Source organism: Microcebus murinus, chromosome 1 (genome assembly GCF_040939455.1).
Source record: "Microcebus murinus isolate Inina chromosome 1, M.murinus_Inina_mat1.0, whole genome shotgun sequence".
Classification (NCBI taxonomy): Eukaryota; Metazoa; Chordata; class Mammalia; order Primates; family Cheirogaleidae; genus Microcebus; species Microcebus murinus.
In genome coordinates, this window is record NC_134104.1 from 39,185,369 (window position 1) to 39,198,916 (window position 13,548).

The 13,548-nt window shown below is 34.6% G+C and overlaps 1 protein-coding gene across 1 annotated transcript in view; it reads left to right on the forward strand.

Annotated features, from left to right (window-relative positions):
• The first annotated feature begins 11,458 nt into the window (after positions 1-11,458).
• Positions 11,459-13,548, forward strand: part of EPHA3 (EPH receptor A3) — a 340,388-nt gene continuing 338,298 nt past the window's right edge. The window contains exon 1 of the mRNA XM_012750987.2: positions 11,459-11,728. Coding sequence (XP_012606441.2) covers positions 11,641-11,728 — 88 coding nt within the window. The 5' untranslated portion in view covers positions 11,459-11,640. The remainder of the gene's footprint in view (positions 11,729-13,548) is intronic.

A 13,548-nucleotide genomic window follows, 5' to 3' on the forward strand; every position in this document is an offset into this window, starting at 1 on the left:
AATGTTAGGATGATTTGGGGGATATGTGAATCTTCTATACCCACAATTTACATCTGCCTTTTCTTTTCCCTTGTTAATTTCTCTATTTATTCTATTTCAATATAATCTGTTAAAACATGTTTCAAGATTTTTATGTCTTAATATTTCTTTGAAGACCTATACAGTGTGTCATAGGTCTTACTGTAACATCATTTACTGTTTTTATTCTGGGACTTCAATGCTCCATAAAGCACAGAAGCATCCAAGTGAATAAGGACTTATTTTTCTAAGTTGGAAAACCTCTCTAATATGTAGATACTCTCTGTTAAACAGGCTGAATTCTGTTTTTAGTCCTACTAGAAATCATGTCTTTACCCAAAGACGACCCTGTTGATTCTCAAATTTTTGAATAACTAAATATATGAATAAATATGAAAAGGCTAGGTTCTTCTTTTAACCTCACAAATAATGCATTAAATTTTTTTCTCTAAGTTCTTCCCTTACAATCTTAAGAATGACAAAATATGATTGGCCATAAAAGAGTATGCTTGTAATTGTAGATAGATGATGAAAACAAATTAAGCAAGTAAAGCATCTATAATAGATGCCAGCCAACACATGAACACATATTGTGTACACTAATGTAAAGGGAATTGTGTGGCTCTAGCTTTTCCTGTTATGTGCTTGTCCTGAGGAACAATAAGACTTTAAATCTCAGGCTTTCTCTATAAATCAGATGTTATATTCATTTTATTGCACAGTGAGATATTTTATAATTTAAGCAAAAAGTTTTAATTTGTTGAATTTTGATGCTCTAAAATGAATATCACATGTGGTATAATTAATTAAAAATACAAATTAAATTTTGTGGATATTAAATAGTATTTTAATAAAGATTTTATTTCTGGAGTAGTTTGAAGTTCACAGCAAAATTAAGAGGAAGGTACAGAGATTTCCCATGTACCTCCTACCCCTACACATGCATAGCCTCCTTCATTATCAACATTCCCCCAGCAGAGTGGCACACTTGTTACAATTGCTGAACCTACATTGACACATCATTATCATCCAGACTCTATAGTTTACATTGGGGTTCGCTCTTGGTGTACATTCTATGGGTTTGAACAAACGTATAACAACATGTATCCATCATTATACTACCATACACAGTAGTTTTATTGCTCTCAAAAACTCTGTACTTCCTTTATTCACTTCCTCCACTAAATAGCCTTTTAAAAGGAAATCTAAAAATTGAAATTTGATTGAATATAATGATTTATTACTTTTACAGTTATTTTAAATATACACAGTGAAAAGTTACTCTTTTATTATTTATGCAATCATGAGGCCAAGAGCTCCCTGTCTGTGTGGTTAAATTTGTTGGAATCTTAATGGTATGAGAACACCCCCGTTCCTATCTGTGGAGGAAAATCCATAAAATAAAATATTACTTTTCAAGTATTTTAAATTTCAAAAAAAAAAAGTAAATAAAATAATCTTGCTGACTGAAAATATTTATATTATTTTGTTAAATGATAATTTTGTTGTGCTTCCTTCACTCTTTATGAAAGCAATGTATTATGAATGATAATAAGTTAATGTAAAGTCTGTTAAATAAATTAAATGAATATATAGAAAAGATTTTTGCTATTTATATATTGGTCACCTTAAAAATAACTTTTATCTTTCTCTCTCTTTCTCTTTCTCGCAATAGTTCATTTTAAACAGGCCCTTAATATTGTTTAGTCAACCAGTTATCCATGTTTTTAAAGGGGGGTATAAAATTACTAGTTTAATTTTTATAAAAAATGCCCTATATATAATTATTCAAATACAATGGAATAAATCTTACTAATTGCTATATAATTAACTTCTTATACCTACATTTCTGAGCTATGTTAAACAGTTTGAAATGGAAAATTAAAGAAGAAAACTGGTAAGTACATGAAGTCTGGCATGAAATGAATCCAAAAAACTAAAAAGATACTAATAAAAATAAAACTTTAAATATATTATCATGAATATGAAATACATTTTCATTCAATCACCAAATATTGATTGTGGACCTACTATGTATCTGGCAATATTCCAGATACTGGGAATACAACAATGAGAAAAACAGACCAAAATCTCTGCTCCCCAGGCACCTAATTACATAGTATTTTGGATAACATCATTTTTTGGCAGGACCAGACTTTTGTTACACTTGGTGGTCTATAAGGCTACTTAGCATTCATTGGCTATTCTTATCTTTCCAACAAAGAAGTAATCTGCACTTCAGTAGGCTCATCATAATACAATATGGTATTTCTTACATTTGTCATATTACTCCATAAATGAAGTATAACCAGCAACCTACTAAATAAAAATCCTGACTTAGAATATTGTTAAACAAAGACATTGCTAATATCATGGAACTTGTGCAAACATCCACTCTGAAGGATATTAAAAATAGATATTTGCAAGTTTTAGCAGTAGAGATAGAAAATAGATCCAGTTTTATAAGGTAGGCATGTTCTCCTCTAGAGAAGATCATCCGTATAAAGATTTTTCCATGCTTTTTCAAAGAGTATAGCATGTCTCTTTTGAAAATCACACAGGGGTAAGTCACTTTTACTGGCAGGAGCAAGACACACTCCATGGAATTGTCAGGTATGCTGCTGCCAAAAACATATTAGGACATTTGGTCTATCAATTTTTGTTTGAATCCTTCTCGAAATTGTGTCCATTTAAATTAAAGTGCAAAGATAAAATAATTCAGTTTTTTTCTGCAGTTGTTGCATTCCACAATACCTTTATCATAATTGTTGCAGGTGAATCCATTTTCTCTGTGCTCCATATGCTAAAGGGACTCATTTTGGTGATGGTGTTTATTTAATTACTAATTTCATCATATTTCTTTTCCATTTATAGTAAATTTTACTAAAACATTTTTCAGAAAATATCTGTATTGGTCTGTAAATCTTACATTCGTGTCATTCTTATTAAATATTTTCATGGGGAAATTCAATGAGGAAACACTGCATGTAAAGGTGAATAAGAAGAAGAAAGTTTATCATCCATGTGATCACTCTTCTTATGGAAATGGGTAGAGTTCTCTGAACAAGGAATCAAGTGTGACAATATGACATTTTTTCTTGATGGCTCACGGCTGTGATAAACTAATCATAGAGTCCAGATAAGGTAAATACGAGGTTCCATAATTAGATAAAACTCACAGATGTATCTACGCATCTAAACCCTTCTTAATTACTACAAATTAGGAAATTAATCAAACTACATCTAAAAGTAAAATTGTGCTTATTCCCGTGAAGGCCTCTATGTCAATGAACAGATCTGAACAGAATGTTCAGCTGCGGTGGCTCCTGCCTCTTCAGAGCCCTCTAGTGGAGTGCATGGACTATAGCAGTTTCCTAAGCCAGGGGTTTGGCAATTAAAAAAAATCTTTCATGAAATCAAGGGAAGTGAGTACTGGCATGCGACATTACTCCTTCATTTATTTAGATATGATGATTCCACCAACACACAGTCTTCCTGTATGTGAACTTGACTTGTAAGTCTATTCCAGCTTTTGTACTCTAAAGTGAATTGGAAAAGGTCCAAGCTTTTACTTTGGGCTTTAACTTGTGTTTAAGTATTTCAAAAAATAATTACTGACTATTTGAGCTGCCTAAACTAACTAAATAATAGAAATTGCAGAAGTGAACACATTGAAATAAGAATACAACAGGAACATTTTGAATCCTTTCATTCTCATAATTAATAATTGAAGGAGGGTATAATCATTTTTCTAGAAAAATGTATATTATCAGTATATTTGTAATTATGTTAAGTTTTTTTAGTATAATTTCTCTTTAATTTATTTTTCAAATTGAGTTAAGTTTTAGGTTCCATCATCTGTGCAAAATATGTAATTTTGAATTTAAGAAAATATATTTGTATATATAAAAGCCTAGAGTTTGAAATGGAAGTAGCTTCCATTTAAACTTGAAAAATATTGCATAGGTAAAGATGATTGACATTAAGATGTGGACTACCTGCCACATTTTAAATTATTTATCATTATTTAACCACTGTATTGAGGTGACATAATAGGGATCACTGACCCACAGCACTAAGAGACAAATTGGAAAAGCAGGTGAGGTTATTTGTACACTTGTGGAAACCAGAGCATCCGTGAAAAATCACTAATGTTTGACACTGTTGAATATAAGGCCTCTATGACTTAATATGGATTATTTTTCTGGTTCCCAGATGAATTGATGACTATGGTTAGACAAGCAAATAATCAGTTAATTTTCCTGTATTGAGTAATTCTATTTTATGTCCAGGCTTATGAGATACTCTAGAAACAAAATTAAAGCCACATGTTCTCAAAATATACTTTGACAAAGCATTTAATAATCTTTTATCACCTTTTGCTTTATGTGAAGAACACTTTGGACGCTCCCACGTTTTTACCTGAGCTATAAATACAGCATCTGTGTGATATCCTTAGAAGCATCCCCTTCGATTGATAGGCCATATTGCTATTATTGTTTTACCGAACCATATAACAATACACTGAACAAGTGAAAATGCCATTTTATATTTAGAATTAATTGAAGAATTAAGAAATGAAGAGTTTTTAAATCTTTAGATAAACATAATACTTGTAAACACAAATTCATTTTATATTAAGTCATGAGTTTGTTTTTACAGTGGTTACTTTATGCCTGTTAAGCCCTGAAAATCTAGATAGCTGAAATATGGTTTCTCAATACGTATCTCAAGAAATTATCATCAAACTATCATTATCACATGTTCAACATATCTGAAACAAAATGAAATAGGTTAATATACATTATTGGGGTTAACAGTGCTTTCATTTTTCTAGATGATGTTATCTATTGATTTTGTCCCTAATGAACTTAAAATATTGGGCAGACAATTCATACCTTTGAAACAGTTAAATAATAATGCACATCGGTAAATGATAAAATGCTTATGAGTGATTTTCATAAAAGTGAAATAAAAGTTTACATTAAAGAGAGTGCAGCCTTGACTACATACCTTCAAGAAGAGAGGGATTTCGGGCATAATAGTATTTTCTAATTATCTTGCTGGAGCATAGATTTATCTTGAAGTTTGAATTCATTAAGCTATATATTCCCATATTTTTGCCATTTATGATTTTTAATATTTTGATAGTTGTATTTAAACATGTATCTACATAATTATACTAATTTCCCAAACAAAATCTATATGTTCTTGAATGTTGACAGGCAATGTGCTGTCAGACTTGCAGCAGACACCACCTAGAAGCTTGGTGGTAATGCAGAGTCTCAGGCCCTTCCCTTGATTTACTAAATTATATTCTGTATTTTAACAAGCCTTTCTCTAGGAAATACTACTGGACATACAATATTTCATATGTGTCTGTATGTATGAATGAACATATGTATATGAAGGTATACATGTGTATATATATCATTATTTTTCAAAACTGGATTTAAAGGGACTATAATATAGGCCCAACCAGCAAAAACACTCCCTTTACTCTCCCACCTCCTCCAGCTCCATATGTGGTTGCTTAGAGTTTGATCAGGGCTTTAGGATGTTTTCCTTAGATTTTAAAGTGAACTCTTGGCTTGTTTTGACTGTCTTTGGCAAGAGAAATTGGAGACTAGGAAATAAAGTTGTAGTAAACTTTATTCTAAAAATGGAGAAATGGTTCAGAAGTAATTATAAAAGTGAATATAAGAGTATATTTTAAATATTAATAGCATTGGTTTATTCTAACAAGCAAATCATATTTATGATATAATCTTTTGCTTTGCTTTTGACAGCTTTATAACAATTGGATGAAATCTTTCTAATTTATACCTAGCATTTTTCAATTAATCTAGGCATGCTAATTTTTATATTGATTGCATAAACTTGCATGTTTAAATTAGAAACATATCAATTCAGTAGATATCAGTTAAAATACAGCAAATTAATTTGTGCAATCTACCATGACTACTTTCAAATCCAAAATTCAGTAATTGTCTTGAAAAATCACTTGAAGAAGCTTTCTTAGATTATTTTATTCTTCTAATCACTTCCCAATATTTAGGTAACAGAAAATTTCCACTAAAGTTTCCTATAAGTGTTTTTTTTTAATATTAATATTTCCTTAGTACAATGGCAAGATCGCTGAGATACCTACCCTATTGTTGCCTTGGTGTGAAGTCACTGATGTTTTACTTTCTCTAACTATAAAATGAGAAGCTCTAAAGAATCTTGTAGCTCTAAACACAATTTTCTGGGAAGGAATTCCTAATCTTGTGGTCTTTCCATTAACTGGAAAGATCATTTTGCTTTCAATCTTGATCTAACTTTACCTTATTTTTGGTTGAATCTTCCATTCCTAAAATTTTCAACTCTGTTGTCCTCTCTGACTCTCTCTCTTCACCTTTCTTTCATGATATTTACTCCTACTCAATTTATTAAGATAATTATTCTTATAGGCTTTGTTCTGCCTTTTGAATATTTTATTTAATCAGAATTATATTCTGAGTCATCTTTTCCCCTCACTATTTGTGACCTTTCTGGGCAATTACATTTATTTCCATGGATTAAGATACTACTAATTTACAATGATTTTTTAACTTGAAGTTTATGCCCTGACTTCCCTTCTGTGATTCTTATTTTATATTTAACCACTGGCTTTATTAACTGCACTTGCATCTCAAAATGTCCTAAACAGAACTCATTACTTTCCCAATTTTCCTCCACTTTCCAAATTTGATTCACTGTATTTCTTGTCAATTAATTGCATCACTAGTCAGTTAAGCACATGAGAAAGAAATGTATATAAGCCTCTTCCATTTTATAATATTCTCATAGGATCTTGCTTTCTTCTTTGCTAGGCTTGTCTTCTCTTCTAAGCTTACCTTCTTGAAAGTATAGTATACTTTTGTTTTTACTTCCTCACTTTCCATTTACTCCTTTATGTTAATCAATCTTGTAGCTCCATTAATGCACCAAAACTGCTACCACCAAAGTCATCAAAACCTTCACTGTGGAAAGAGGCATTTATGTTTGAAGGAAACTACAATAGTGTCAAAATGAGTATAAGGCAATACCTGGCATGGGAGGAGGTTATTAATAGGATTCCTAAATTGTAGACTCTTTAGGTCAAGAGATATCAAACAACAAATAAAGAGTTTCCATAATCTGAGCACCATTCTGGAGGGAGTGAAAAAGAGTATTGTCAACAGATAGAGGAGAGCGATGAACGTGGCTACAGAAGGAGTGGGAAGAACAGAGGGGAGGGCACAGATTCCAAGAAGCTCTTATCAAGAAAGTTGTCAAGTCCAATTGAGACTTGTCAGTCAACATCTTAATGATTTTTATTTTTTTGCATGCACCACTCTTAACAGTGAAATGCTTGTGAAACTTTTAATAAGCTTGGCTTCTAATAAGTGAATTTATGCTGGTTCTTTGTTCTTCTGTTTCTGCCTGCCTATTAAATATTGGTCTATGCTAGAGTTTCTTCCTTGGCCAACTGATCTTCCTGCCAACACTTTCCTTATGTGAATATGCCTGCTTATTTTTATACACTAATGATTCCCAAAGAAACAACACTAAATCTCTTGACTCCTAATAGTTCAGTTACTCTTGGCTTTTCCTCATGTCATTCCAACTAGACATACTTAAAATAGAAATCTTTATATCCCATGCCCATTCTCTTTTCTCAAACCACTCTTGTACTCCTGACCACCTCTTTACTCAAGCCAGGAAATAAAAGGCCTCCTAGACATTACTGTCTATCTCATTCCTCATAATCAATCTATTATGAAGTTTTGCCAGTCCTCCCACCCCCATTATACTTGTGTGGTTTTCAATTCTACTGTTACTGCTCCAAATCACATTCTCTAGGTCTGTCCTTTGGATCAAGGTTTTTAAAAATGTATTGAATGTGTCAAACACAGGGTAACACTTTATCTGTACCATTCCAAATCTCATATAATCCTTACAACATCCCTGTGAGATAGGATCTGTTATTGTCTGAATTTTATTATGAGTGGCAGAGCCGGGGCAGTGACCTAGGTTGGTCTCATTCAAAAGCCCCACTGGGGACCTCTGCATAATATTGCCCACCCTTGGCAAAGGCCTCTTAATTGGTCTCTTGGCTCCTGACTGTACTTTTTTGTTTCCATTTTCTTTTCCTTTATTAAATATGTCAAAATAATCTTTCGAAAATGCAAATTAAATTATCTCTCTTCTGTCCCTCAGCAACCTCAGTCCAAGCTCCTTAGAAGAGCTCATAAAACTCTTCATAACTTGCTGCTTCCTGGCCCTCTCATCTCCTCTTTCCCATACTCCTGACACCACCTCAAAATTTATTACTATATAGAGGTATTTGTTATTTACTCCAGGAAGCTTGTTTTTCACATTTAATCTCTCTTCTAAGAGCACCTTTCTTTAAAACACCGCTTTCTAGATTTGGCGGGATTGTCCCCTCTTCTAAGGAAAGGGGAAGAGGGGGAATGGTGCTTCTTTCCCCTAAAACAGGTGTCATTTATTTTCCCTCCTTCTGAGAGATCCTAGTTCAATTCCTTATCACTTTAGTCTTATTTTTTATAATAGCCATAAATGTAACAGCCCTGTCTCTGATTTTCTCTCCTTCACACTCAGCAGTGGTTCTCAAATGTAGGGGACCACGAGGATCACCGGAGAAGCTTGTTAAGCTGCAGATTCCTGGGTCCCAACCTCAGAGATTTTTATTCAGTAAGTTTGTGGTCAGTGTGGTGCAGTGGCTCATGCCTGTAATCCTAGCACTCTAGAAGGCCGAGGCAGGAGGATCACTGGAGGTCAGGAAGTTGAGACCAGCCTGAGCAAGGGTGAGACCCCCATCTTTACTAAAAGTAGAAAAAAATAGCTGGGCATCGTGGCGTGTGCATGTAGTCCCAGCTACTTGGGAGGCTGAGGCAGGAGGATTGCTTGAGCCCAGGAGTTTAAGGTTGCTGTGAGCTAGGCTAACACCATGGTACTCTAGCCCAGACAAGAGAGCAAGACTCTGTCTCAAAAAAAAAAAAAAAAAAAAAACAACTGAAAAGTCTGTGGTGGAAAGAAGGAATAACTTCTTACTAAGCATTCCAGGTACTTCAACAGCAGGTGACTAAGTACCACCGATGGAGATACCCTGTTTTGTGCTATCAATAAAACTTCTTCCCAAAACTCTGATATGATCAATTTATATGCAAAAATGCTTTTAATGTCTCTCTTTAGTCTAGAATATATTGTTGTATCATTGACAGGTGATATTAAGATCTCTGCACAGTTTTCTAACTGCTCTTTGAAGAACATTTCCCTGCACTCTGTCCCCACTCCCCACCTCCTTGTATTCTGGCAGTTTTTCTACCACAAATACTTTAAAATGCCCTATGCTGTCTATATGCCAGATGCTTTTTTTTTTTTTTTGCCTCAGTTGGACACTATTCTGGTTTTGTTTATGTTCCATCTGCCTGCCTGCCTGCAGTGCCTTCTGAACCATTCTCTAATTAGTGAACTCCTAGTCATCCTTCAAGCTGCAACTCAACTACCACTTTCTTGACATGGCCTTTTCTGAATCTGCTGCCTTTGCCTCTATCTTTCCCACTCCTACTGTGGCCAGATTCATTGTTGTCCTGTGTTTGTTGGCATCACTCTTTTTCACGTCTATCTAGAATGCTGCTGAGATTATGGAAACTCTACTGAGTGCTAGAGAACCAATAATTTAGAGATTTTATATCATTTACATCATGTTCTCAGGCCAGGTATTGCTTTGTGTACTCATTTGACACTATTGTAGCTTCCTTTAAACATGAATGCCTCTTTTCACAGTGACAAGTAGCTCTTAAGTGTGAAAAGAGAAATGGCATGAGAAGGGCCAATGTGCATGCATGCCAACACATTGACATGTTCTTCCAAAATGCTTTCAAATTGTCAATCTAAATAAGATTTTGGTTTCTTTCAAGTTTCAGAAAATTTGTATCTAACACTAGAACAATGTAAGTGTTGTGTTGAAACTTTAAAAAGTGCCACCAAGTCACTACTATCTAAGTCCTCTGTTCAGTGTCTGTCATTATTTTCAATTCTGACAGACTTGGCACTTGAGGGTTCTACAGCTTCTGGTGACATAATGTGAGAAGAAGCTAGAAATACAAAATAACAAGACACACATAGAGAAGTGAACAGGGTCACTCTCTTCCCCCGGCTGCTTCTGTTCACGTCCCCATCACAGCCAACAAACTATTATCAAGAACCATTAATTTAAATTCAGGTGAAAATTGTGTTCTCTCATAGTGCTTGTTTATCAAGGCCTTTTCAAACTTTTATTTAGATTACACTGCCTAGAGCTCTAAAATGCATCACTGATCTTAAGGTTGCCTACATACCTTTACTTTCTGAAGATGTTCAAGGAATATAATAATCTTGTTTTCTTTTTAGAATAGGAAGAGATAGATGTGTGGGAGTATATCTGAGTAATCATTTTCTGGGGGATATTTTAAAGATAAGTGAGAACAGTTCTTAAAATATAAACTACAAAATTATTTGGCTGAAATAGATTGCAATTACATTGGAAATAAGGGAGACCATTTGTAATTATGGTGTAAAGTAAGTGACATTAATATTTAGCTATTGGATTTGGAATGTTAAAGAAGAACAGGATCCAAATATTATCAGTTATCAGTGCCTGAAAGTTGAATGGGGAACTGTGAATTCTGCATTGTTTCTCTCACAGAACTGGAGATCCTAACAGCCAATGGTGAGGGAGGGGGAAAGTATTGTCAAGAAATTTAGGTTTGGTTTGTATTACTCTTACAGCACAGAACAGGGATAAATGTTGACCTACTGCTAGGGCTGGGTTTGTTCACTTCCATAGGATACTGAAGCTTACTTCCCAGTTTGGAATACCAAAGTGCACCATATGTGCACTAAATCACTGTGCCAAATCTATTTAAATGCCCTGATACCATTTGGTGTAGAACTGCAGAGACTTTCTGAGTCAGGGTGTGCATCAGTGTCTCTCTGAACTACAAAGGACTCAGAGAGAGTTATGGGCATGTTGAACATAGTAAAAGAATAACTCATTTTAAAAAAACAATACAATCATCATTGATTTTTTTAAATGAAAAGCCGCTATTATTTGAATAACACGCATTTCTCTGGCATTACAGTTTCTTTTCCACAACATTGCCATATGATACTCCTATCCCTGTTCTAGTTTCTTTGGTGAATTAAGCAACAGAGCATGTAGAGGAAGCACTAAAATAGCTGCTTTTCATTGAACATAAAGAGAGGGTGCTTTTCTCGCACCACCCCTGTCCCATCACGACGTCTGGGTTTCCTGCCCCATTGGCGACGCCCCCCACCTCCACCCCCACCTGCTTCCTGTGCTTCAGAGCGAGCCGAGCCAGGGAGCCGTCCCGCTCGGCTTTAGCGCCCGCTGCAGACGGCACTAGGACCCGGGGAGTCCCTGAGCGAGCTTCGCGCAAAGGCAGCCAGACTCCTCCTTATCTCCAGTGTCAAACTTGACATCAGCCTGCGAGCGGAGCATGGTAACTTCTCCAGCAATCAGAGCGCTCCCCCTCACATCAGTGGCATGCTTCATGGAGATATGCTCCTCTCACTGCCCTCTGCACCAGCAACATGGATTGTCACCTCTCCATCCTCCTCCTTCTCAGCTGCTCTGTTCTCAGCTGCTTCGGGGAACTGATTCTCCAGCCTTCCAATGAAGGTAAGCCAGGTACAGCGACGCGCGCAGCGCTGCCCCGCGGGGCTCACGCTCCTCCAAGCGCGTTCCCACCGAAGCCTTTGCACGTCCTTAAGGTGCCTCCGAATACAGCAGTTTGTTCTGAGAGTGAACGAAAGATGTGCTTTTACTCCCAACTGTCTTCTAAAGCACTTTGGGAGATCGTTTTGGATTGTCTAAACCTTCAAAATGTGTTTTTAATCTGATACCAATTTCAGCAATTACCTTGTTTGCCAATTCGAAGCAGAAAGAAAGAAAATACTCCAGTTTTGCAACCCAGTATGTTAATTGCCAAATCGCCAAGGCAGTATTTTATTTTCTAATTATGACCATGTGGTCCTCTGAGAAGTTTAAAAGAAAATTCAACCCTGCTCTCTCTCTAGATTCTTTAGTAGGTTTAAAGGTAATGACAGGTTGTTCCTACTTGGGATCATGGCATTTATGAATGGACTAAAGAGAAATCAGAGTTTCACGAAGCGGAGGTGCGTGTGTGTTTATGTTGCTGTATTGAAGTGATGTGTACCCCGCCAGGCAGTGGTTTGCTCTATGGTACAGGTTCTAATGAGCAGCATATGCCACATTAACATAAGTAATATTTGCAGGAATTACAATAAGCGTAGGTGGGATTCTCTTTGTTTAAGGGCTTATATACAAATAGGAGAATGTATTTAATGAATAGTGAATAGCTCCTGGGAAGATATAGTAAATAACTGACTAGCAAATTAAGAAAGAATGTTTATATGCTGCAAATGGCATTTCCTTGATGTTGGTTATTTATTTTCCTTGCAGTGGGCATGCATACCTTTTCAATGGATTCAAGTGAAAACCTAATATTAAGTACAGTGATGTTTCCTACAAGATTATGTACTTAATAGATACATTTTCTTTTCCCTGTATATCTTTTGTGATCTGTTTCTAATGATTTGTGAATATAATCACTAACTCTTAAGAAAAACTTCTTTAAATAATTGATTGCTTTAAAGCAACATATACAACTTAAATTTCTTCTTGATGATTTAAACTTATAACAATAGCATTTAGCAATGTATTTTGCAAATTAGCAATACTAAGCAATTGATGTGCAAATGCCACATTGGAGATATCACTCATTAAAAAATATATTGTCAAGACAATACTGTTGTATATGGTACAGTATACATTATTTTAAAAAGACAAGTCAAAACAAAATATTGAGAAACTTTTTCATTAAATGTAAAACTGCCTCTTATATTTGGTGACCTACTTTCACTGCTAATAGAGCAGTTTAATTTCTTTCTTGCCTTAGTGACTGCCTTTATCAATTTGGTAGATTTCATTAAATTTTCCTGTGTCTTTCTTTAATTGGGAAACTGAAAATATTCTAAAATGTAAGGATGAAGAGAATCATCTTACCCACAAATGATTTTTTTTCAAACCAAATTAAAAAATGTTAATTTGAAAGTAAGACTCAATCATTCTTCATGAATGAAAGGCAAGAGTAATCATTTGTATAATGAGTAACACCCCAAAAAGTAAAAATTGGTATTTTTTTAAATCTTCTTGTTTTGTGAAGATATTAAAATATTAACAATAACTATAAAATAGTATTATAATTCCCACATTGCTATGAAAAATTATAGTTTTCCAGGTGGAATATTTATTATTTAGATAATGGATATTACTGAATTAATAATACACAGGAATACAGTTGAGAGTCATTATTTTTGTGGAAAACATAACCTTTAAGGAAATTCCAAGAGAAAAAAATGACCCTTTAAACTTATTCACACCTATGTAAAAATTTATGAATATTAATTTAAAGAAAC